Here is a 25054-nt window from a genome sequence, read left to right on the forward strand (position 1 = left end):
GAAGGAAGGAAGGAAGGAAGGAAGGAAGGAAGGAAGGAAGGAAGGAAGGAAGGAAGGAAGGAAGGAAGGAAGGAAGGAAGGAAGGAAGGAAGGAAAAGTTAAACATAGAAGCATGTGCATAGAATGCAAGTGTTTATTTCTGCATATTTCATATTTTGTTCTTTCTCCTAGCAATGAGGCACCAAACTTTGGAGACACCCAAGGCCCGGATTATCCGGGGAACTGTTTCGGAGTCACCATCTGTGCAGGGAATTGCAGGCAGGAAAGAAACCGGGCACGGAGGGGCGACATCAACCCGGCCTGGAGAGGGACCACTCATCCCCTCCATTCCTGCACATTCCCATCCCTCCCGCTGCCCTCATGCAGTGCCGGGGAGGCTGGACAGACTTTTTCAGCTTTTCCATTTTTGCCCAGCTCCGGGCATCCTTGCGGTCCCGCCGGCGGGTCCCTTTGCTTTTGTCTCCCGTTAATTGCTTGCTCCTTTTCACCGCCCGCTCCTTCCCCTTTTAAAGCTACATTTCGGAGCGCAAGCAGGGTGCAGGACGCCTGGGCCCGCTGTTATTTTTGACATTCGCCCCGGTGACAGCTGGACGCAGCGCGGCCGGGCCGGCGGTGCACAAAGCCTATTAGCTGTGCCCGCTCGCTTAATGAGCCCTGAAGTCTGCAAGGAAAATTTCCTCCCCGAAGTGTGGCCGAGCCCTTTGTCATTGTAAACAGGCGCTGTTTGCCGAGCCTGCCCGGCCTTTCTCCTTCCTGCCGCTGCTGCCTTCTCTATTTACTCAGGGAACAAAAGCGGGGCCGTGGCAGCGTGCAGCAAGGGAAATGCGCCCGGCTCCCGGGTTTCGCATGCACGCGTGCACATGCATGCACATGCATGCATGCGCAAGCTTGCACATGCGTGCACATGCATGCACAAGCTTGCACATGCATGCACATGCATGCACAAGCTTGGACGCAGATGCTTGCATGCACTTGTATGCATGCACATGCATGCCACCTCGCCTGATCCATAGGACATCCATAGGATGGATTAAGCCCATTTTTGGAAGAAAATTGCTGTGCCCAAGTCCCATGTTGTGATGATACGAGACTCCAGCAATTCTTGCATTAAATCTGATTCCCTCTGCTCCTAACTTTTCTAGTTGTGTTTTGGACCTATCTCCATCTTATTTTGCCATACTACCGTTGTGGCCAGGAGTTTCCCAGCTCTGCAAAACCCCTCACCAAGGTATTTCTCCTCTTGCCTGCTCTGAACCTCCTTGCAGATGGTCCTGCTCTAGCCTGGAGGCTTTTGCTCACTTGCCATTTGCCCTGTCACCAAGGATCAGCAGAGTTATTAGGATAAAAGCTTCGGAGGATAAGTTTTAACTTAAAGAATAATCAGAAATTTCCATGTCTCATGGTGTTCAAGACAACCTCCAACACAGGCTGAGCATCAGTGTGAGTGGGCAGAGGCCACCTCGACAGACCAACTTAGAAGACCATCCTGCTTCTGCTTTCCCAGGCTACAGACTCCAAGAGGCTTTGGAAAAGCAGCTCCCAGCCCGAGATTCTGCTTTCTCCCCTTCCCTCTCTTCTTTTTGTTCCTCCTTCTCTAGGGTTTCGCTTGCTTCTTTTCTTTAAATATTTGCATATTTCTGTGCTTTCTTCCTGACGGGAACCAAGGCTGTTTGGTGAAAGCTGAGACTTTCTATAAATGTAAGTCAGGCAAAAAATTACCTTTTTTTTAGTGTGTGCTTTGCAATTTTCACAGCGTAATGACTCCTTTCCTCCTTTCATAGACAGCTTTCTATTATATTTTAAACAGAAAAACTAAAATTTTGCTTCAGCAGTGCCAGGTTAATGCTGCCCTTGTTTTCCCCATAAAGTTAAGCTGGCTTCGTGACTTGAGTGTTTCCCTTCAATGTATAAAATTGCTTGTGGCTACGTCCCACTCTGGGAAGGCTCAAAAGGCGGCTGCAAGTGGGAAAACTCAGGCTGCAAATTGGCTGTTTTGACAACAAAGCAGGGGAAAAGACGAGTCTTTATCTTGCGTTTGAAATTTGCTTTTGCCCATGTTTCTGGAGTGGCTTTTCCCTGTTTGCTCCCTAAATCATGAGGTATAAAACAGACCGTTTTGGGTGAAGAGAGTCGTCTCTGCTCGCCAAGGCTCTCGCCACGCTCCGCTTGCTCCCCGAGCTGCCCGTGCTGACGCCAACCCACGTCTGTGCGCCGCTCCCCGGCGCTTCTGCTCTGCCTTTGCAGAGGACAAAAGCCGAGGAATAAAGAAGCGGAATAAATAATGTGGATGCGAAGTCGCCGAGTGCTTCCCTCCTGCCCAGCCATGTCGGAGCCAGGCAGGGTTGGAATGTGAGGTCGGAATGGGCAAGCGTGGGTTGTAAGTGTGATGCTGATCTCACCATGGGCTTCCATGCTCCTGCTGCTCGGGCAAGTTTTCCAGCTTTTCAACAGCTTCCAGCATTTGCAAAAGCCTCTCGGACACATTTGCCCGTAACTCTCTGAAAATGTCCCCAGTCTTGATGAAGAACCATGCTGTTGTCCCTAGTCGCCTTGTCTAGAGCCAATTTGGGGAGCCAGGTGCCTGCCCCCTTCCTCTTCTCCCTTTGCGGTGCTGCAAAATTCCAGGACTGGATTTTGATGGGCAGCGTCCTGCAGAAGCCCCTCTTCCCTTCTCTATCAGTTTCTTCCCACGTACATGGAGTAGGACATGGCAAAGGCATCACACAGACCACGGAGGAAGTCGTGGTTTCCTTCCACATGCAACAAGGTGGGAGCCCGGAGGTTTTCTCCATCACCGTAGCCTCTTCATCTCAATGTCCGTCTAAAATTTGCCAATCAGATTTTAATTTGTAGGCTCCTTCCTAACTCACTGGTGTTCCTACCTCCAACGTCAAGTTGGCAAGCTAATGCCTATGTTAAAGCTGTGAGTTAGGCCTGGGCAAAGAGCTCCAGGAGTGTCCACGAGCTCGGCGTGCATCGAAGGGATTTGCGTTTGGAAGACAGAGCTAATCCCTTCTCTACGGTCCGCACTGGTAGGCAGCTGCCCTGGGGACGTTTTTCCTGTCCTCTCCTCCCCCCTCTCCACCCATGGGGATTTCGGAACAAAGAGGGAGGGATGTTCGCAGTGGGAGTGTAGATCTGGCACTCAGAGGTCCTCTGCTCTCAAACAGCCTCTCAGTGGGACCCTGGCTACCTCTTGGGGACTGTGTAATGCAATGTAAGAGCAGGTTGACACGTGCTAACATCCAACCCTGGCCCTTTCTATCCATGATGCTGGCCTCCCAACTCCAGGGCTGATGTCCCCGTTGGGATAAGAAAAGCCCAGCTCAGGGATCCCACTGGGGACTTGCTTGTAGCATGGTTTAGTCCGCTCTTGCCTGGCCAGCCATTGCACACTTTATGGACCTTATGGTCCATAAGGCCATGGGCATTGCCTGTCATGGCATGTAAGGCTCAAGGAGACAGATCCACGTCTCCTTCCGACCTCGGCCTTGTCCCACATGGGCAAGTTCTGCTTTCTTCACCCCACTGGGAAGACGTATGCACTAGAGCTCAGATACTCCGAAAACGAGCAAATGGGTGATCACCTCCCCAAAGATTCCAACCAGCTTTTTAAAATAGGAATTGCAACCAATTAATATTTCTGGGGCCGTATTTTGAGAGCTCTGAAAATCTGGGCACAAGTTTCTGCTCCTTCCATCTCCTCGGAGCCTGCTAAAGAGCTGCTCTGAAGTGCGGGTTAGATTTCAGGTCGTCTTGGCTCAAAGATGGACCAAGTGTAAGAGCTGCTCTGAGTCCAGCAGCTGATGGGGGAGATGTTCGGAGAGTCCCTGGATGAGGCTGCTCTTTTCAAGGCCAACTGCAGCGTGTAGATACCCAGCACTCACCGAAATGGAGTGTTAAATCTAAATATTCAGCTGACTTTGCCTATTGAGAAAACGAGAGTCTGATGAGCATCCTCTTTATCACTATTTCATTTAGAATATTAACTTTGAGATCTGGCCTGAAGGCAGGAGAACTGAATACCAAGGAATTCAGAGGGATTTGAGTAGTGATTCCTAGCGCTTCCTTCACTTCCTTTTCCTTAAAAAAAAAAGAAGAAGGCATTTTCTTGCATCTTGGATCCCACCAGGTGGGGACAAAAATATAGTGGAGAGGCATTTAAAATAAGGCTGGTGCAAAAACTTGCATAATAACTGTGAAAAAAAAAATGTGATGCAAAGCTAAATATACTGCAGGGTTATTTACCAACCTCTGTCTAACCAAGGTTATCTGCAGTGAACTTCTAAACTGGTGGCATGTCTCTTAAATGCAGCTCTGCAAAAAAAGTCTCTGGCGAAATAAACTCGCAGTCACACCAAACCTCACCGCAGAAGCCCCTAAACTTGCCTTCACTTCAGCAACAAAGTTTTCATCCTCTATTTTATTTTTTTGCCAAGTCTTTTGACAGCAACCTGGATGGAAAGGCTCACTTCGGAACTAGCTGCTTCCTATTTTGAGGGGGCAGAAGGAAAAAAAGAATTTTCTGTCAAGTTTGGAACAGAGAGATGATAACTTTTATTGAAGCAAACCTCTGATTCCTTTAGTAAGAAAAAGCACTTTCAGGTAAAGCATTCCAGCCCGCCCGCAGTGTGTCAGAGGCAGGTTTAGTCACTCAGTGAGCATTAGCCCAGAGCCTAAGCTGGTCCTAAAAGAAAGGAACACCCATCTTTTCATTTCTTTTTCTTTCTTTCTTTCTTTTTTTTTTTTTTTTTTGGGGGGGGGGGGGTTTTTTTTTTTTTTTTTCCCCTTTGGAAGGGTGCCCACTCCATCTCCAACATTCCCACTCTCTTATCCTTTTTTTTTGCTTTTTTAGTGCCCTGAGCCCTGCCTCGTTCCTGGAACCCCCTATTACCCCTCAAGAGAAGCCCCCATGGGCTGAGCCCAACCAGGGCTGCTGCTAATGAGTTAACGAGCCCCTGGTCTTGCTGAGCCTGGCTTGCTAAGATAAAACCACCAGCGATACAAGGACCTTGGGCTCCTTGATGCTGTTTGTCCTGGGGACCTGAGAGCTCGCAAATTTAATAAACAGCCAGGGTTCCAGCGCCGTGTCTGCCATGGCAACGGGAGCGGGGGCTCCAGCCGCCGCTGCTCCCGCATCCCTATCTCCGGAGCCATCTGCTCCCGCCAAGCGCTATCCCCAACTCATTTAAATAGAGCCGGCCTGGAGGATGTGGTGGTTCCGTCCTGCAGCGCCTCCGGGAATAAGCGGGACAAGATGTGATATCCGAAGGGTGAAGAGCAGGTGGGAGAGTGAAGATGAGGGTGATAAGGAGTGGTGGGGAGGAAGGGGAGAGGGGAGGGAGGAACTTTCCTCCTCGGGCTGCCGTTCTCTGCGAAAGCAGAGCGGTTGCAATAAATTATAAATGTATTTTTCAGTGCGTCTTCTTGGAAGAAATCTCTGGCAAAGAGTGATTCATCACCCTCCCAAGAACTCAGCCTTGCTGGAACAATTAAGTGGTGAAGAAAACTCATTCCTTTCCCCGCCTGCTCGCTGGGTTACGGTGCGCCTGCCTTGTCGAGAGCCATGCAGCAAGGGAGCAGGTCCCTGCGTGTGTGCGCCCTGCAGGGACTCTGCCCTGAGCCAGCGTGCTGGGAATGGGGGGAAAAAATTCCTGCCGGGATGTTTGAAGGATGTCAGCTCTCCTTTGCTCCTCGCTAGGGTTTTCTGACCTCTGCTCGCTGAGTCGTGGCAGGAAATCTGTCTCGGGGTGGTAGATGGAAGCGCATCCCTGTCCCTGAGCATCCCTATCCCTGAGCATCCCTGTCCCCGTGCATGGAGGACAATTTGCTCTGGATGTGGAGGTGGGACCTGGGGCTTCTGCGTGTGCCCGTGTAAATGATGGGAAGCACCAGCTGCTTTCTGGGCAGGGCTTGCATGACTTTGCTCCAGTTCGTGCCCCTGCGGCTTGGGGCTCTTTCTCTAGCCTGTAGCTCCTACCTGTCGTGATTCCCGACTCCGCTCCACGGCATGCAGAGTTCACATGGATTATACACACGCTCACTTGCCATTGGATTATACGCTGATGAGATCCAATGGAAGGCAGAAATGCACCTGGGGGAAAATTAAATCACATATATTCATTACATTTATTTAGTGATATTGAGCCTCCCAGTGCCTGAGGCAGAATGGAATTACGTACCTTGGAAACCGGAATTTTTCCACCTTATACTGCATCCTGAAATATTTTAGAGGCTGTTCCTGCAGCTTTTCTTGCACAAGCAGCACATGCTTGCATGAGGACATCGTGACCACTAGTAATGCAGCAACCAATGCACAAAAGATGACCAAGATGCCCAGTTCCTCCCCCTGTCCCACTGGAGTCTGAGACAGCGTTGGTCACATCCTTTGCCTTGTATAGATAAAATCTTTAAGTATTTGCTAACTCAGGTTGTCAAGCCATTGATCAGGGATGCAGACTCAGCGAAACCCTGCTGATGGATGGTGGATGACATATTAACTTATAGAGAAAACCTCTATTGCTTTGAAATCTTTTTTTCAGTTGATTAATTGGAGGATCTACCAAAAAAAAAATCCATAATATTTTTTTTTCTGCAGCTCTCCTAGCAATGATAAGGTACCAAGTGTTATCAGTGATGAATAGACTTAAAAGTATTTGCAGGAGTATCCTAATCTACTAAATCTGCAAAATAGTTAAGAAATTTCGTACGAACTCTTTCCTTGCAAGTGTCTCAGCGCTCTCTGTTTCCAGACCAGCTAAAAACACTGTGACACCTGTGCCTTAATAAGCCCTTTAGTTCTTTTCCTTACCAGAATAAATAATTTAAATAAACTATTGAGACATGAGTTCAGCCTCTGCTTTCTTCATTAGAAGAAAAAGGAGCTTCTATTCTATCTATTTCTGGGCTATTTGGGATAATAATTTTGGACCCGCCTCTTGTCAGAAACATCTTAGGAATTGATATTTATAACACTTTGCCCCTTCCATTTCATGTGAAAGGAAAACCAGGGTTTTTTGCTGAACAGATTGATGCTGCGAGCTAAAACTTAACACTGCAAAGCCTCATCCTGGCAGTCGCTGGCCTCCCTTTGCCCGGCCAGCCTCGACTCTTGCCCTAAGTGCATGCATTCAATAATTCAGCTCCCGTAACTAATAAAATATCCAATTCAGCCTCTTTATCCCATTTTAACATCTTTAAAGCAGCGCCAATGCAGGTGAGACCTCTGGGACAGGAAACCTATATATTGCTCTGCCTGGTGACTGCTTTTAAGCCTGCGTTTTGTCCCCTCTCTGCTTCTCTGAATAAGTAGTGCCAGGTGAGTGGAGCTTTTCTAGGAAAGTGTAGCAGGTCTTAAGGGATCAAGCCCAAAAGGTGGGATGGAAGAGACTGAAACTGGGTGTTTTTTCATTTTTCCGCCAGCAAATTCTTGGCCACAAGCCCTGCAGCACTTGATGAGGTGGCCTAAGGTCAGTAGACAGCAAAGACCGAAACATTTTCCGTGCCATCGTTTGCTTCACTGGCTGACACTGGGCATGGATTTAGCTCGCCTGTGGCTCAGCTGGAACCGGGGTGGCTTTCGGGAGCCCGTCCCGGCGCATCACCCATCCCTGATGGATCATCTCCTCTGCACACCTTGACAGGAGGTATGAAATGATCATTAAAGATGCCCCTCAGAACTGCTCTGAGCCATTTTCTGATCAAATTTACACCGTATTAGGAGGAGTGGGACAGCTGGTGGCTCCCTTCACATCCCTGGGTCTAATGCTGAAGCTGGTGGAGCTCATTGGGGCTGAAGAAAAGTAAGTGAGGGAATGAGGATTGGGAACATACCCTATTTCATCTCTGGTCAGAGACAGCTCAGCCCTCAATTCTCATTATATTACTGAGAAAAAGAGGGAGGGGGGAGAAAAAAAAAAGGAAATTAGGCGTTTTTGACAAATAATAATGGGTGGATTACCTGTGGTCTGGGTTAGGCCTCAGTTTAGGGAAATTTGGGACAGGCCATCGTTATAAACAGACCTAACATAGTCCCCTGTGGTTTTTTCCCCCCTGCAGCCGTGTTTTCTTGCATCTTCTCTATTTTTATTTTCTTTATTGGGTTTCAGCAGGGATATTTTTAAGCGTGCCTTGCTCTGTGGGTAGCAGATGCCATTGCCGTGCTGTCAGCCTTGTTGCCATGGTTCGTACGCAGGGCTTGTGCCAGAATCTTGTTGGGCCCCAAGCCGCCGTCCATGCCCTTGGGCAACGTGTTTCCCACGAAGAGGGGCACATATAGGTGAAATGATGCTGAATTCCCGTTTTCAGGCCTCGGTTTGAGCCCACTTTGCCGTCTGTGTTCCTCCCTGTGACTATTTACCACCCTGGCAGCTGAGCCCTCTCCAAATCCAGCCCTCGTTTGCGCTGATCAAAAGGGAGCAATCAGATCGGAAACATGTCCCTATAATTCACAGACTTCAAAACTTCATTTCTTCAGGGGCAAGTGCCTTGAGAACATCCATTTTTAACTGATCAGGGGTAGGTATTAAAACAAATCAAGGAGGAAAATCTAGAAAAAGAGAACTTTTATTAGAAAGTAACTACTACAGTCCTTTATTTATTTAATACCAGAACAGCTATCCTTAAGTTATTCCTCTCTTATGAGCAGATTATCTGAACAAAAATTGGTGGCTTCATAAAACAAAGCGCAAGTTCTTCTTAGGATGCCTTGTGCCCATCCGTGCTGGTATCTCCAGAAACCACAGTGCTTTTGCCTGGTCCTCGCTTGGATTGTGGCATATTTCTGTTTTCCTACAATATAAAGCCATCTCCGTTTGTTTCTAAGCGAATTGCTTTTTTGTTCATGTTGCATATTCCCTAAACAGTCGTATTAGTGGTGACAGCATGTCATTTTGATGGTGTTATGACAGTATGACGCCAAACTAGCATTAACATAGCGTTTCTTTTTAAATCTTGTCTGAAAACATATTGTTCTCCCTTGCCAGCACTCTTCTGTTTCTCTCACCCTTTACCATGGTTCTGGGTTGTTGTCTTTTTTAATTTAACTCCGTTGTTGCGGGCGGTTTGATATGCAGCAGATATGAAAGCGTTTTGCTGCTCGTTCCTCTGGGTGCTTTCACTCCCACAAGCAGATCTACAAGGTCAATTCTTGCAATGGGGCTTCTGCTAAGAAATCAGCCCTTTCTGCTCTCACAGGGTAGCAGGGTCTGAAACGGATATCCAAGGATGCTCTGGATTTGGAAAGGCTGGTGATCTAGCAGGAACCACTGGAGAAATTAGGGAGCTCCCAGGGAGTAACATGAAAAGTGAGCTCCATGGCTTGGTTTCAGAGATAAGAGAGTCCCTGTTGGTGGTTCCCATAGCCAGATCCATGACTCCAAAGGCATTTGTCAGCCCTGCAGACTGTGGAGGAAAGGTCTTTTACTGCCTTTTGGAGGTGCCTTTTAGAGAAGAGTGATGCCATCTGCCCCAAATTATCCCACGTCTCTGCTGGAGGAAGGTCTCCAGCCCAGGTCTTCTTGCCTTCATCTTGTGCCTGACCTGGCCCAGGCTGATGGATCTTAGATTTCCAAAGTTTAGATTTCAAGGTCCAGAGCACTCCCACTAAATAATTTACATTTCCCCTGCAGCCTCAATTACGAGTTGGAGTCTTCTGTCCCTGAAGATGGTGAAGCTAGTCTTAAACTCGGAAATTCTGTGAAGAGGGGAGAGCTGCAGCCTGGGAGATGAGGAGCTCCCTGCGTACACGTGGGGATGAGCAAACGCTCTCAGTGGTCCAAACGTGCTGTTTTTCTGATGTGTGGTCTGCACGAAGCTTGAGATTGAGCTTGTTTGGCCTGGAAATCCAAACGTTTGGCTAAATAAAAGATTTTAGAAAGAAAGCAAGACTTTTTTTTCCCTGAGGAAAGTGAATTCCACTCTCAGGAAGGTGGAAAATATGCTCGTCAGCTTCAGATAAGGCTGGTTGCAGGGATTTCCTAGCCCATTCCTGAAGAAGGGAAGATGGGATGGGGTCCTGCAACATGATGCATGGTAAAGCTTCTTGCAGCACTCCCTGAGAGCCCAGGGATGACCAGTGTCCCTGGGCTCATGGCCTGGACATCTGCAGCCCACAGGTCTTCTGCTCCCCTTGCTGCAGCCCCTTTCACCCATTGCTCAGGTTTTATTGGGGCCTTTTTTCTTTCCCACCCCTCCCTCTGCTCCCTGACCTGACAAGCACTCCTTTTAGCAGAGTATTAATTATCATCTCAGTGCTGGGACTGGTAATTATCCCTCCCTAGTGCTTTATGGGCTTCCAGCACAGCTCACAACGAGGACAGGGTGAGACGGCTCAGCTGGCAAATGCTTCATTTTGTTTTGCTCAACACAAAATGACGGAGGGGGAAAAAAAGAAAGAGAAAAATGTTTTTTGGAATGCCTCAGTGACTTGGAGAACCCACCTGCTAACCTCTAACCTATGTGTCTGCTTCTCACTAGGCCTCCAGATCTTCATGGGAATGGTGGAACCAGGCCTGGAGCAGGGGCTAATCAATAGTTTTGCTCTATTTTGAGCTGCACTGGTGGGCAGAGCTGGAGGTTGGGCTGCAGAGGCCATCCCACAGACCCTCCCATGTTGGCTGACCCTCTTGATGCCCGAGCATTGCTGAGGATACAGGCATGGTACAGGCTGCATCAAGGTAGGAGAACATCTGGAGGCCCAGGAGGTCATGTGTGCAGGGTTTCACTGAGTGCTTTGAATGAACCTCTTTATGCCCACGCTGAGCCCTGACCCCTAGACCAAGCAACCGAGGACCCACCGATGTGGCCACTCCACGTGACGCATCTTCTACCTTCAGCTCCTGCCTCTTGCCATGCAAACCCATCGAGGAGGCAGAGCGAGCTCAGCGCGGTGCAGACCCGAGCCCCGTGGAGCCCGTCCAAGGCAGAGCGCTAATGCTGCTGCCAGGAACGCAACAGCTTTCCCCTGCGAATAGGGCAAAAAACCCACTCCCCGGCCAAAACTGTGAATTTTCTTCAGCAAAATGACAACATTCTGCTAGTGAAAATTGTCTTTCACTGCAGCAGGGAGGGAAGAAATGAAATAGGCTTTCCTTTTCTTCAGACCCGTAAGGATTTTTTTTCTCACTTTTTTCTTTTGTCTTCAATCTCCTCCAGCAGTGAAAAACCTCCTTACTTTTTTTTTTTTTTTTTTTCAAATATATATAGTTTTTATTTGACAAGGAATTTAGGGAATTCAAGCAAATGACATCCCAGGCAGTCAAGCACTTCCGAGAGAAGCAGCAAGAGATAAGAGCTACTCTGAGAACCTTTCACTTTAGAGGCACCAAGAGCCAAAGAGAAAATGACACTTGCCCATGGCTACCCGAGACATGCAGTGGCAGGAGCAGGAATGAAGTCCAGATCTCTTGGCCTTGTAAAAAACTGCCCACCTAAGGATTTTTTCCCATTATTGAGGAATGGCATGGCAATGCTTAGGTCTTGACCTGGGCACCAGCCTACTGGCCTCTCTATTGCAGAGGGGAGGCTGTTCCAACCCTTGGTCCATCTGCTGATGGAAATACCCCCCTGTGGCATTTTTGCAGTTCCAGATTTGGGGTCTGACTTCCTTGTGCCAGTGTAGAGCTCAGGGGAGTTGGACCATATCAATATGAGGGTCCCAATCAATATGGTCCCAAACACCGCGTGCCTCAGTTTCCTCATCTGTTAAAGGAGGATAAGCGTTGCTTTTAGTTATATGTTTGCATCATTGCCTCTTCGGGATGCTCTAGGTGCAGAACCCTATAGAAAGGGGCTTCTCACTGCAAGGGGGGAACATTGCAGCTCTGGCATCCCCCATTTGCAGTAAATCTGCTTATTTGGGGCCCGTGCGAGTCCCTTTTGCATGGTGGCAGGATAGTGTCCTAGCCCGGGAAGCCACATCCATCCTCCCTCTCATCAGGAGGCAGATTGTTCCTGGGCGGAGGAAATCTCCTGAAGAGTGAACCTTGTCAGCGAAAATGCAAATATTTGGAGACAAAGTGTTCATTACAGCAGAACTTGATTTCAGGGTCAACCCTTTTTGCAGCAAATTGTTAGCCAGCTAAAATGTTTATTGTCGCCACACTCTGGCAGTTTTGACAGTACCTATCAAGTTGAGCTTGACAGTATCTGCATACGGCTTCTCCATGGTTTCCATGCAAAAGGGATGCGAGAGGTGATGGAGTGAGTGATTGAAGGCAGAAGCAAGCAGTCAACAGATAATTGGAAATATTTCCTTCTTTGTGAAGAAGCCAGGGCTGTTGTGGACAGGGGGTGAGGAGGGTATAACACTGTCAGGGCGTGATGTGGTGATGGGGTGTACAGAGAAACATCGTGAGGATGTATATGTGTGTTTTTTCAGATGCACAAAATGCACACATGGACCAAGAAACGTCATTCCCCCTGCCTGGCACCACGTCAGCAGAAATCAGAGACAACAAAGGGACAGAATTTCCTTGGGTCCTTTTCCATGAGAGCCATGTGGCTTCCCGGAGCCCATGGCAGGAGATGGTTCGGATGCCACTGGAGTCTCTGTGACTTTTCTCCTTCCCTTTTTTCACTTCCCTCTGGAGCTCCAGGGTCGGATCCTGCTCTCCTCTGCACAAGATAAGGCTGGTGGCACTGTGAAGAGAAGATGGATCACATCTGAGCCCATGGCCCAGACAAACAAGCCCCCAAGTCTTTGCTCTGTGCTCCAAGGCCAGAGGATGGAGGAAGGCAGGACCAAGCTCTTCCTCCCTGATAAAGGGCAGTAAAGGCATTTGGGGGAAGCCAAGAAACAGAATGAGGTGGCCGAGGAAAACAGTAAGAGGGGATGGAAAAGGCAGCAGCCTTTGCCTAATATTTTGGTGCTCTCTCTGCTAGGCAAAAGGCAGGAGCTTCCACCTCAAGGCTGGCCCAGTTTTGCTCTGCTTTACTCTCCCCTGCACCCTCACCTTTTCCCCCAGATAATTGTGAGGAAGAGAAGGTTTTCTGGCGCCTCTTGGAATTGGTTTTGTTTCCTTGCCCGCCAGGGCTCTTTCATCTCAACAGGCTGCTCTCAACACACCTTAATTTGAGATCTCCTGCATGCATGAAGCAATGGAGTTAAGTGACCTTGCTGAATCTCTGGCCACTGCAACTGCAAGAGAGCAGAGAGGGAAAAGAAAAGAGGGGAGGAGGAAGAGGCACTTTGCTGCCTCCCATTAAAGCCCCGAGAGGCTGAAGATGAGAGAGCGAAAGTTTCAGATTGCCAGAATGTAATTCTGAAAGTCATTTTCCAAGCACAGAGCTCTCCACAATGTCACCTCTCATCTTCCAAGGTGGGGATTGAAGGAACTATAAAGCGCGGACTATTCCGCAAGACAGAGCTGCTAATTCAAAGACAGCAGAGTCACCGTTCCCCAAACGGGCGGATTCACCCCCTTCTTCCGAGGGATCCGCACAGCTGAGATGTAAATGCGCGGGGGGCCCGGGTCCAGCTCCTTAGTCGTTGCTAACACGGCAGTGATCTAACTGAGCTGAGCACGGCTTTTATTTTCCAGATTCTTCAAAAAGATGTTGAAATAAGCCCACCCGTTCAACACGTTCAACAGTCACACTTTTAATTTGATTCAAAGGCCTGTTGGAAAAAAAATAAAAAGAGAAAAAGTGCATTTTGCCTCTCCCCCAGACCCCCACAAAGCTGCTCCTCCCCTCCCCCTGCTTCCAGCCCTCCCTCTTCAAAGAAATCTGGATTAAGGAGTTCGATGCTTTCAACAAAGGCTTCAGCCCGGGAAAGAGTGAATTAGCCTCTTGTTCTACATTCTTTGCTGACCTTTATTCCAACTGTATTCCCCCTCATATTTATAAAATAAAAAATAACCCAAATGCGCAGACATGCCCCGCTGAGATAAATTGCATTCAACCCCCTTTCAGTTAATATCAGCTTTGTCCAGAGCTCCTTATTACCGTTGCCACCTGTCTCTCCAAGTGCCAGCGTTTTCCCTTCCATCTCCCAAATTGCTCAAGGGGAGCCTTGGGTGGGCCTGCCCGCTGCCTGCACACACACTCACTTACCGCCCAGGTCAGGGTGTAGCATTTCATACCCAAAACTGGGCTTTTTATTAGCGATTCCTTCCTCTCTTCTCACTTTCACAAACAACACTTTCCCCAGGACTGACCCACAGAAGGAATCGGTCCTGTTTTCATCATGGGTGATGAGCTGGGTGCTCGACAGAAAGCACTTTGCCCTCCGGACCAACCAAGTAACATAGTTCACTACTATTATACATATTAAACACAATCCTGGTTAACTTATTTTTATTTTTTTTTTTTTATTTTTATTATTTCCTGGTAGCTCGGTTCCCAGCTTTTCCATCTGGGAGGCCAGTGAAAGTGTTCCTTGCTGGCCCATAGCCAGTTTTCTCCAGCTGGGATCAATTCAGTCCAACGTTGCCATCTGTCCTTGGAGGCAGGGACACGTCCTCTTCCATTGCGGGGTCTCTCCCAGAAAAGCAGCTCCCTTTCCCACTGCCCCATGTGCCCTGGGCTCCACCAGTGTGGCCATCGTGGGCCTGATGTGTTTGCAAACAGCCCCCGGCTTGTGAGGGGTCCAGCATCCAAATGCAGGGCTGAGGGGGGGTCCTCCAGCCCCTGGGCTGCCTGCAGGGCACGACCTGAGGGGGAATTTGTGGGGTGGGAGGACTCCGCAAGTGGACATGGTGTCCCAGGATTTCCCTGACATGGAGGAAGTGGATGGGGCTCCCTGGGGATGCTCGGGGGGGGGGGGGGGGGGGGGGGGGGGGGGTAAAATGACACTCCCCCCTCCCCAGGATGCCCATGTCATCACCGCACCCCTCTAATAACCAACCCCCGAAGCCCCGCGATGTCCCCCCCGCTTCCCCAGCCGCTTCTCCCCTTTGCCCCCTGCCCCGCTGGGGGAAGACCCGCGGCGGGGGCCGGGGGGCCGGGGCCGCTCCGCTCCGCTCCGCTCCGCGCTGCGCCCGCCCCCGCGGATTGGCCGCCGAAGGAGCCGCGGGGAATTTGCGGCGAGGTCCCATTGGCCGCCGCACCGCATAAGTTTTTGCTCCGGACCACAACTTTTTCCAGGGATGGAGTGAGCCCGGAGCGGTCCCGCCGCCCTCCTCCTCCTCCACAGCCGAGCCAAGGCGCGCACCGCTCGCCGGCAACGATGAAGCTCTGCGGGACCTTCCTCGGTTCGTAACCGCTCGCTTTGGGTCGGATCCGCTCGCTTTGGGTCCGAGGGGGAAGAGGGAGAGCTGTTGTTGTTCCCCCCCCCCACCCCAACCTTCTTCAGCCCCCTCCCTCCGCCAAAGAACGAACCCCGCCACCCCCTCCTTCAAGCCCCGCCTTGAGGGAATAAAAGGGTTTGGTTGTGGAAAGGGACCCCAAACCACCCTGCGGACCCCCAAACTCTTCCGTTTTCCAACTGTTTTGGAGTGATTTGCTCCCCTCGTTGCGTGAGGAAAAGCAGTTTTCCGTGCGCGTTTGAGAGCACGGGTTTCTGGAGTTTTATAATTAGTGAATGAGTTTGCAGAGCCAGCACTGGTTCTGCTCTGGGCTCAGCTGCAAAGTGTTGGGTACGCGAAGGGCACGGGTCCCCCGCGCTGCTGCTCCGAGGGGCTTTGTCACCGCTGCCGCTATTTACAGCTAATTACAAAGGGCGAGGAGGGAAAGGCGGCGAGGGGGGCGGAATGAGGAGAAAATCCTGTTTTCTGGTGCGTTTTGTTCGGGATGTTTTTGCTCTTGCACGCTGCCGAATAATTGGGGCGAGGTGGGGCTGTGTGTGGTGCAAATCTAAAGTTGGTTCGAGGCTGCAAAGCTGCGTGTGCTCCAGTGCCTGCATTAACCGAGGCACAAAGAGAAGGTCTGCGACAACGCAAGGTGCCTGTTGCAAAAGATTGTGACGGCTCCAAATGTCGCTCTCCGGGTGGGGAAGAAAAGAGCTCTAGGTTTGGGTTAGACAAAGACATCGCCCCTTCGGAAGGAGCCGCCCGGCTCGGTGAGAAGGGGCGAGCCGGGGAGCGAGCAAAGGGTTATTAAAAGTTTTTTGTGCCTGTGCATGTTGTTCCATCTGCCAGGGGCCTGTAGTGGGCAGGTTTCTTCGCAACCCTTCAGCTGTTCCATATACAATATTAATGCTGGCCATTTCTATTCGGCATACAACGGCACTAATTGTAGTCTGAGGCATTAAGGCAGGCAGCCCATCTGCATAGAAGCTTTCAGAAGGAAACAAGGAAAAAAATCTTTCACCCCCAGCTGGTAACCGGAGAAGTTCGTGCCTATTACAAATGCATAAAGTTTGAGGTTTAAATTACTTTGAAAGAGTCTTGGAGAAGCAAATAAAATGCAGCTTAGTATCTTTATGTGTGTGTTTACACATGTAGTTCTGATTTTATTTAAGATAATCTTAAACTCGAAATGTTTAAAATAAAAACTACACTTAATGTCTTCATCTTTTTTTTTTTAAAAACTACTGCACTTGGGAAAAATCCTCTTCTTGGCATCCGTTTCTGCAGGCTATGCAATCGGTGACCTTCAAAATACGCGTTTCAACCTGCTTACTACAAAGGCCTAAATATTCAAATATTTTTTTTTTTTCCACGCTGTATTGTTGCCTTCAGGGAAACTGCGGCTCTTTCAGGGAACAATACAATAATTATTTCCTCCCTGAAATGGCTGCAAAGTGCCTCTAAGAGCTTTTATTTTCATTTTTTTTCTCCCCAAAGAAGGGGGAAACACCCCGAAAAGCGGCGTTAACCCCGCGCGCGCCGGGCCCGGCGGCCGGAGCTGTCCGCCCCAATGGTGCTGACCCGCCGGCGGGGCCTCGGCCCCGCTCGGAAACCGAGTGGTTTGCCCCAAACTGCCTCTCTGGATTTCTCTCCTCAGTACTTAAGCGTGGGGAAGTTCAAGGGGGAGGGAAGGAGCTTGCAGTTGTGGGTGATTCTTGCTTCCAAACTTCTTGGTGATGAGTAGGCACCCCGAGGAAGCTGCAATTTGCTTCCTTCTTTCGGGAAGCTTGGAGGGGAGGCAGTGAAATCTGGTGATTTTGGAAACAAAGGGGAGCCAGGTGCTTTTTCTGCCCTGAACTTGGTATCAAAGCTGTCAGCCCGAGGCGCTAGAGGGGATCCTAAGCGCACCGTGCGGTTTAATAAATACAACAGTAAAAACAATCTGTGCTAATACTGAGATATGGCTACATTTCCATGTGCATTTATATGTGTATGCACACTTGTACTTGCACACATGCAAGTAAACAAGCTTCCCTCCAGCTTTCCATCCGACCTATTGTGGTTTTGTTTCTCAAGTTTTAGCCTTACATCTCTAAATAGGAGAGCGGAGCAGGCAGCCGCCTTGTTAGCGGAGAGGAGCTGAGCCTCCGTCCCTCCCTTTGATTCTATCGCTGGCGCAGACAATAGCGATGCTGCGTAAACCGGGCCTGCTGCCGGCAGATAAGAGTTTAATAGAATTCCTCAATGCCAAAGGTTTAGGATGTAAAATATCCCCATCTTCGCGGTGTGTCCAAAGGAGATAGAAAACGGCTTTTCAGGAGTGCTCTCCACTGAATGCCTCCTTTATGCTAATGCCTTGGGAGCATGCTAGGCTTGCAAAGCGTAGAAATGGGCATGGTAGGGATTTCCAAAGCAACTCCAATAGTTCAAAATTAGTATTCGTGTCACTGAGTGTAACCCAAATTAGGAGGAAAATCGGCCTCTGCTGCAGAGGTTTGGGGACGGGATGGGGCTGCACTCTGCACTTGCTGAAGTCTGCACTGTCAGGAAGGTATGTGACCATGTCCTGGTCTGGCGTGGCCTGAAATCCCTCTGTGTGCAGGATTTCACCCCTTTCTGCCCGTGCACGATGTACTCGAGGTGACCCAGGTCGAAGAGGGGCTGTCTGTCGCCTGTGATTCTGCCGGGATCAAGAACTGGGCAGCTCGGGGGTGAAGTTTTGCAAAGCTGCCCGGCAGGACTCAACTTCCCTGCTGGGTGTTGCCTCCAGCAATTCTGAAGGCTCCTGGGGATTCAGCCCATTAGTGAGCTCCGAAAATCATCGTTGAGGATAACGGAGTCTTAATCTATTCGGCACGTCTTTAGAGTGCTGGGGACGGCATATGAGCGCAGAGAAGTTGCTCGGCAGAAGGGAGACCCCTCCACAGTTGCCACGAGCCCCCGTTTTCTCCTCCATATTCCAAAAGTGACAGGCAAAGTGCTCGTGCGCCCTTCGGGCCGGGGGTGATAGGGGTGAGGCGGGGGGGCTCCTCAGAGCCTTCCTCCAGCTCGTCGAGGGCTTCCTCTTCCGAAGGTGGCCAGATTTCCTCAAAACGCTTCTATTTCGTGGAAAGATGATGCTGGCTCCAGAGAAGTCCAACTCTTTCCGGGAGGAAAATACGTGTAATGGAAGAAGATGCACGTTCCCCGCCACCTCCCTGCGCTTAGAAACACTCTTCAAACTATTTTAGTCATCGTGTTCTTTAAAGAGAGTCATCATCTTGCCTATCGCCAAGCCAAAACCGTAACCGTCTGAGCCGCGATCCATCCTTGCTGGGGTGAGGCGGTGTCTACTGGGAATATGTTGTGTCATTTATTTTTGAGGGGAGAGGAAAAAAATATTTATACACCTTTTAACCACTCGCTTTTGAATATGCATATCAGCTAATATGCAATGCTTCTAGGTTCATAGAGGCGATAAATTTCCCAGTCTGTTCTTTATGGTGATAGGTCATCTTCCTAACCACCAATAAATATTGTAAAGTACTTTCGCTGGAGCTGTGCTAACCCAGGGCATCTGTCACTCGCTGCTTGCTGCTATTAGGAATTATTGGGCTGTACCACGCGCCGGGATGCGCGGGGGGGATGGCACGGCGCTTGCAGCGCTCTCCGTCCTTTTGTGCTCCTGCTATCAAAGGAGCCCCGAGCCTTGCGCATATTAATTATGAATCAGCTCCGGCAAAAATCACTCACCTTCTGCTGGCGCTTGGGGAGGGGGAGTGCGAGGCGAGAGGGGCCGGCGGGGCTGCGAGAGCCCCAACTCTTCACGCACTCAAGTCAGCGGCTCCATCTCTCTCTCCCTCTCTCTCTTTTTGATGCTATACTGTAAATTTATTTCACCTCGGAGAGTAAACAGATATATTGCAACCCCAAGGGTTCATGGGTAGTGTATTTACAAAGGGAAGGCGCAGCAAGCCCCCTCTGTGCCATTTCCATTAATGAGAGCGGTCATTAAGTAAATGAGACATTGCCTTTAGCAGGCTTAAGAGTTCACACACTAAGGAGTATCAGATATTTAATTGAAACCAACAACCCGTCTTACACGCGTGTTACTGGTGTAGGGAAGTGGGCTGCCCTCCAAGAGCTCTCCCCCCACAGCCTCCCCCATGCAAATTTCATGATTGGTTTCCGTGATGTCATTTTGCAAAGGGGCAGACAATAGCTGTGGGGAAAGGTAAGTCAATATTATGTTCTTTCGCTGACAAAGGCAGATAACGCTGGCTTTCCCCCCCTTTTTATTTTCTTTCTTTTTCTTTTTTTTTCTCTCTCTCTTTTTTTTTTTTTTTTCTTCGTTTGGATGGAGGCAGAGGGAAAAGGCGATCGGAGCACACGGTTAATGTAAACAGACGCAGGCTTTTCGCCTTTAGAGCATGAAGGCTGGGGTTGTTGTTTTGAAAATCGCACCGGCGAACCGAGGGGATTTTATGATGATCGTCATGTTTCTAGGTCCATCTTTGCTCGCTCGCCGCGAGTTGCTAGTGGACATGTTATGCTTCTGACTGAAAAGAGGTTGAATAAGACGAGGAAGGAGGAGAGGAGGAGGAGGAGGAAAAAAAAAAAAAAAGCTCAAGATCGCGTTCAGCTGGGAAACTTTCTGAATATTTCTGGAAGAGGATGGTTTTGCTGGGTTTGTGCACCTAGAGCTCGGTGGATGTTGCTCAGGAGGAAAGCGCGCGCGCTGCTCGCGGAAGACGCTCCCGGGAGCCGCGGAAGAGCCGGGCGCCTCCGCGGGCGCGGAGCTCTCGGAGGTGCTGATCCCGCGGCCGCCTCGCGCCTCGCCAGCCAACTCCAGGCCAGGTATCTCAAGCCGGCGCTTTGCGGACTCGTGCAGCTCTTATGGCGCTCTAAATTTCCTTGCTGCGAAGTGAAGGGAGTTTTTTTCTTTTTCCCATTTTTTTTTTCTTTCTTCCCGTAAATATTTCATCGGAGCGGCGGCCTCGGAAGGGGCACGACTGCGGCGGGCACGTTTGCACGGGCAAGTTGCTCACCGGGTGCTCGCTTTTGCAACTAACAGAGTTGCTTTTTCTCTTTCTTCTTTTAATTTTTTTTTCCTTTTTTTTTTTTTTTTTCCCTCTCTTTATCTCTCCCTCCCGTTATCGACTACTTTAGACTCCTCTATTTATAGCAGCGAGGAGCAAGGGAAGTGTGCCATGTTTGTGGCTCGCTCTCTACATTGACCGTGACAGAAATCTGCGGCTTCTTATTTTTAGCTAGCTCGGAAAAGAGGCTTTGCTGGACTAATCTCTTTATCGATATCGGCAAAGTTTTGTTTTGTGGGGAAGGGAAGAGAAAGGTGGAGACGATGCTTGAGGAAATGCCGTTGACCCCAACGAGTTCGGCTGGAGTTTGGGGGGCCGTTTTCCGGCGGGCAGGGGCGATGCTCCCCGCGGCCGCAGCCCTTCGGGGGGGCCGCTGCTCTGGGCCCCCCCGCCTTGTCCCCTATCCACCCCCCTCCCCGACCCCCTCGGTTTGTGTTCGAGCCCCCTCTCCTCGAGCAGCCCCTTCGTGCAAAGCGCAAAAACAGCTCGAGCAAAATACTCGCCACGGCCCTATCGCTACTTTTAGTTATTTTCTTCTTCCCTTTCGCTCTCTCTTGTTGGCTCATCTGCTGTTATTATCAGCCTTTTCCATATGGCCACTTTAATTAATGGCAGACAAAAGGGGGTTGCGGCGGGGGGGTGGAAACCAGGAATTAGAGTTTATAGTTGATTTGTCTCTGATGCTGTCATAGAAACCAGAAGCAAAGATGCCGCCTTTCCACTTCTTTGTATGATCCTGTTTATTGTTCCCGAGCGGCGCAGATTGGAGCAGGCGCGTGTCGCAAGGCACAAACCATCGCCTGCTGCCCGAGAAACCGCCTCGTTCGCAGGAACTTGTTCCCTTGAACTCTTTCGCAAAGCTCCTGCCTTCTCCCCTTCCTTAGCCTCTTCCCCTGCCGAGGATAACTTATTTTGTATTTTTTTAATATTATTTTTTGAAAGTTTGTAACGATCCGAGGGAACAAAGACAAGAGTGGGAAAAGTCTAGGAAGTTGGGTCATGCCTTTGCTAAAAGCGGCCGGGAGGCGCCCCTGGGTCCCGGGGCGGTTCGTTAACGGTTCGTCGCTGTCCCCGGGCCCGGAGGGAGTGGAGCGGCTCCGGATCGCGTTGCGGAGGGACCAGGGTGCTGACACTAAGCGGGGCAGCAAATGCTGGGGGGTCCCGTCGGGGAAGAGCCCTTTCCGGAGGTGTCTGTCCCAGTAGAGCCCTTCTGGACCCTGCACCGCCGAGTAGGGTCCCTGGGGGTCGCAGCCCCTTCACCTCGACGGGGTGGCAGCTAAAACACATTACTCCTCACCCTCGCAGGTCCCTGGCGGGCAACCCGGCGAGGGGGGAGCAGACGGTACCCAGTCAATGACAAAAGTGGCAAGAGTGCCTTTAGGACGGATGTTGCCCCCACTTTCTTGACCACCCCCCTGAGCTGGGAGCAGGACGAACCCCCAGACCTCCCTTTTCCTTCTACCCGCCTTTCGCAGCGGGGCAGTCTCCCTGTGTGCCCCCTTCCCACCTCTTTGCCCGCTGAGCACCTCCTTGTCCCAGAGGGCTCCCACCCAGCAGAGGGACCAGCCCGGGGGTGGGCACCCCTCCTCCCCGCCCCAACACACGCTTTTGTTTACTGAAGCTTTGTGGGCTAAGCCTAGCCCCGGGCCAGGGTGTCTGCGGGGAGCGGGGCGGCCCCGGGCGCCTCGCAGCCCAGGGCTGGGCGGGGGGCATTAGGCGTGAAGCAGCTGGGCCGAACCCCCCTGGGCTCGGGACTTGAGCAAAGCGGCAAAGTGAGAGCCAGGCTGCGGGGTGGGGGGCAAGTTGTGCGGGGCCAGGGCTCTGCCCCCAGAAAGTGCAAGACCTCCAAGAAAGAGAGGTTTGCAAGAAAAACCCTCCCAAGTCCCGACCCCTCGGGGGTTTGAGGCTCCCGAGGCGCAGACCGAGCCCCGTTTCTTTGCGGATTGTCCCTTTCCCCGGAGCGCCGGCTGCCCCGGAGCGAAAGTGCCGGTAAAGGGGCAGGAATGGGGACTCGGGAACCGGCGCTGCGAGCGGGTCGGCCTCGTTTCCTGGCAGTCAGAGGATGAGGGCCGGGCTGGCTTTGCAAGACGTAGCTCGGCGTCAGAGCAGCTGCCATTTTAGCAGACATTTTTAAAACACTTCTCCCCCCACGCTCCCTCTCCCCCGTAAGACTCCGTTTTGAGGCGCCGCTTCCAAACTTGGCTCCTGGGTGGAAATGGGAGTATCCTCGTCTTTTTGGTGGGGAGAGGAGGGGAGCAATAATGTATCCTAAACGAGCTGAATTTCCCAGCTTCTGTGGCTCGGAAACATAGACCCTCCTCCCTCCTGCAAACTGGGATTTAGGGGAGGGAGGAGAGATTATAACCCCTGTCTTCCCCCAGTTCAAAAATAAAATAAAAGGAGTGCAAAATGCCTTTTGTTGGATAGGGAACGAGAAGCACCTCATGCTTTAGCATCGCAGAGGGGACTCCTTTTGCAAAGCAGGACTTGCATCTGCCCGTAGGGAAGTTCGGGGGGCAGCCTACCCCCCGGCAGAGCGAGGAGGGGGAAGCGGCAGCTTTCCAGGAAGGCTGGGAGCGCGCAGGGAAATCGCCACGCTGGGCTGGGCTTCCCAGAAGACATGAACTCAGCCGTGGGAAGGGGAGGGAGGACGGGGGAGGCATCGCGTTACCGCTGCGAAGTCAGACGCGATGGAGTTTGATGGCAACGTGGGGGTGGGCCCTGCCCTCCCCTTCCCTTCGCCCGTGTGCAGGGGCTTGTGGATGGGAAGGACTTGCTTTTATGGCCATGAACTGTGCAGCTCGGCTGCTGCGCGCTCACAAAGGACATCTTCCTCCATCACTTTGTGGCTGTCTCCCTTTCTGCTTGGTGCGGCTGATCCACGTAGCAAACTTGGGGAGCCGGGAAGGGCTAACCTTGCTCTTCCTCCTCTGCGAGATTCCCCTGGGCAGTTATTTGTTGTGCAAATGCTGTTTACCCTGTGGCTGTGTGGAGAAGGATGCTGAGCCCCAGGAGGGTGGCTAAGATGGGCTTCAGGGCCCAGGTTTATTTGCATCTTTGTGAGAGGGACCTATAGATGCTGCCTGATATGGGCTGGGAGTAACTCCTACCCATCCTTGAAGTTCCCTGTTGGGAAACCTCTTCCTTGCCACCCTGCAGATGCACTTTCCCTGTGAGTTTTGATGAGTGCTGCAAAGAACAGCTCCTTTGCGTACACGTGAACACTGGTGTCCCATGGATGTGTGGCGCGGAGTCCCCCTGTACCTGCTGGCCTCGCTTTCTGACTGTCCTTAAAGCTGACTGTGTGAAACATCGTGTCTTAAAGCACTCCGTATCAGTTTGGAGGCTGTTTATCTTTACCTATGCAAAGTAGAAACTCGAGCTGCCACCTAGCCGTTAAAAAGGGAGAGCAATGTGTGAGTAAAGAAATAGGAGGATAAGTTCTTGGGGCGGGAGGAAACCACGCAAGCATCTTGCTCCTAGATGAAGCGGCTCCGCATGGATTTTCTGCTCGTGGACTCAGGGAGCCAGGTTGTCAATAATGCCAAAAAGCAAGAGGGTTTCCATACATATATATTTTTTTCATAGATGTGGAAAGAAGAAGAAAAGAGCTCAGTGTCGAGGAGAAAAGCGTTTAGTGTACAAAGGATTTTCTTCCTATTGTAGTTTTCTGAGCTCTCCAAGCACGTGATGGCAGCAGCGCCTCGGAATGTCACGGTTCTCTAGTAGCTCCTTTCTTAAGTATCATCTTGGGCTGGAGGAAGGTTGTTTTTGGTTGATGAAAACCTGGAGATAGTCAACAACAGCGTGTGTTGAACTCCAAAAATTACCTGGCTGGGCTGACTTCTTGCAATCAGAAACATTTTGCGTTTTTCTCTGTACTCTTGTAACAGGCATGAACTGGAGTTTGAGGGCAATGTGGCTATATACCTAAAGCAGAGTCTGCACGGATGAGGCAGAAACCTCTCTATAAAAGTGGCCTTGAGAGACCTGGCATGGGAATTGCAGCTGCTTTGGGGCAGAGTTGAGGGAACTGGAGCTGGTTCATTTGTGGGTGTCCGTGGGAAGGTGATGGATCATGAGCAAGGCCAGGGACCCGGCCTGGATACCTCTCCTTGCTGATCCCACTAGAGCATTGATTTGTGCCGTACGTGACTCAGATGTCCTGTGTGTTGGATACCAGTGCCTAAACATAGTTATCTGGGAAGGCTTGTCTAGGAAAAAGCCCATGGTGAGATGTGCCCTGGCACAAGGGGATGCCAGCAAAGCCAAGGGCGCCTTGCCAGGCACGTTATGGGCTTGTTGAGGAAAGGTGCAGCCGAAGGGGCCGAGATTGCCTCATCCGGCCGCTGGACGCCTTCCAACAAGGGCCAGGACTTTACAACAGAATAGGGACGGGACACAGCTCTAACCCCCTGCTTCTCACTTCTCCTTTACTATTTTTTAAAAGTTGGTGAAAAAAATATTTTCACCTGCATTAAAATACTTTTGATCTTTGTCTTTCATTTGAACTGTTTTACTTCAGAGAGAATAGATTAATAAACACTTTCAAATGGAAAAAACATAGTTTGAAAAGGTTCCCTTTTTATCTTTAGCAGAAAGCTTTAATGCTAACCTGGGTAGGGGTTTTGTCCCTCATTTCCTTTTGTGCTCTCTTTTTATCTGAACAATGATAAATTTGGTTTTATTGTGATCACACTGGCCTTTACTGGTCACTCTTTATTCTTTCCTTATTATTATTTGATT

General features: G+C 50.5%; 1 protein-coding gene across 1 annotated transcript in view; it reads left to right on the forward strand.

Annotated features, from left to right (window-relative positions):
- Positions 1-15120: 15120 nt before the first annotated feature.
- MYT1 (myelin transcription factor 1) overlaps positions 15121-25054 on the forward strand; it is a 49487-nt gene continuing 39553 nt past the window's right edge. The window contains exon 1 of the mRNA XM_026042183.1: positions 15121-15194. Within this exon, the coding sequence (XP_025897968.1) occupies positions 15170-15194 (25 nt within the window). The 5' untranslated portion in view covers positions 15121-15169. The remainder of the gene's footprint in view (positions 15195-25054) is intronic.

This window comes from Nothoprocta perdicaria, unplaced genomic scaffold, assembly GCF_003342845.1.
Source record: "Nothoprocta perdicaria isolate Ctin4 unplaced genomic scaffold, notPer1 scaffold_3, whole genome shotgun sequence".
NCBI classification, from domain to species: Eukaryota; Metazoa; Chordata; class Aves; order Tinamiformes; family Tinamidae; genus Nothoprocta; species Nothoprocta perdicaria.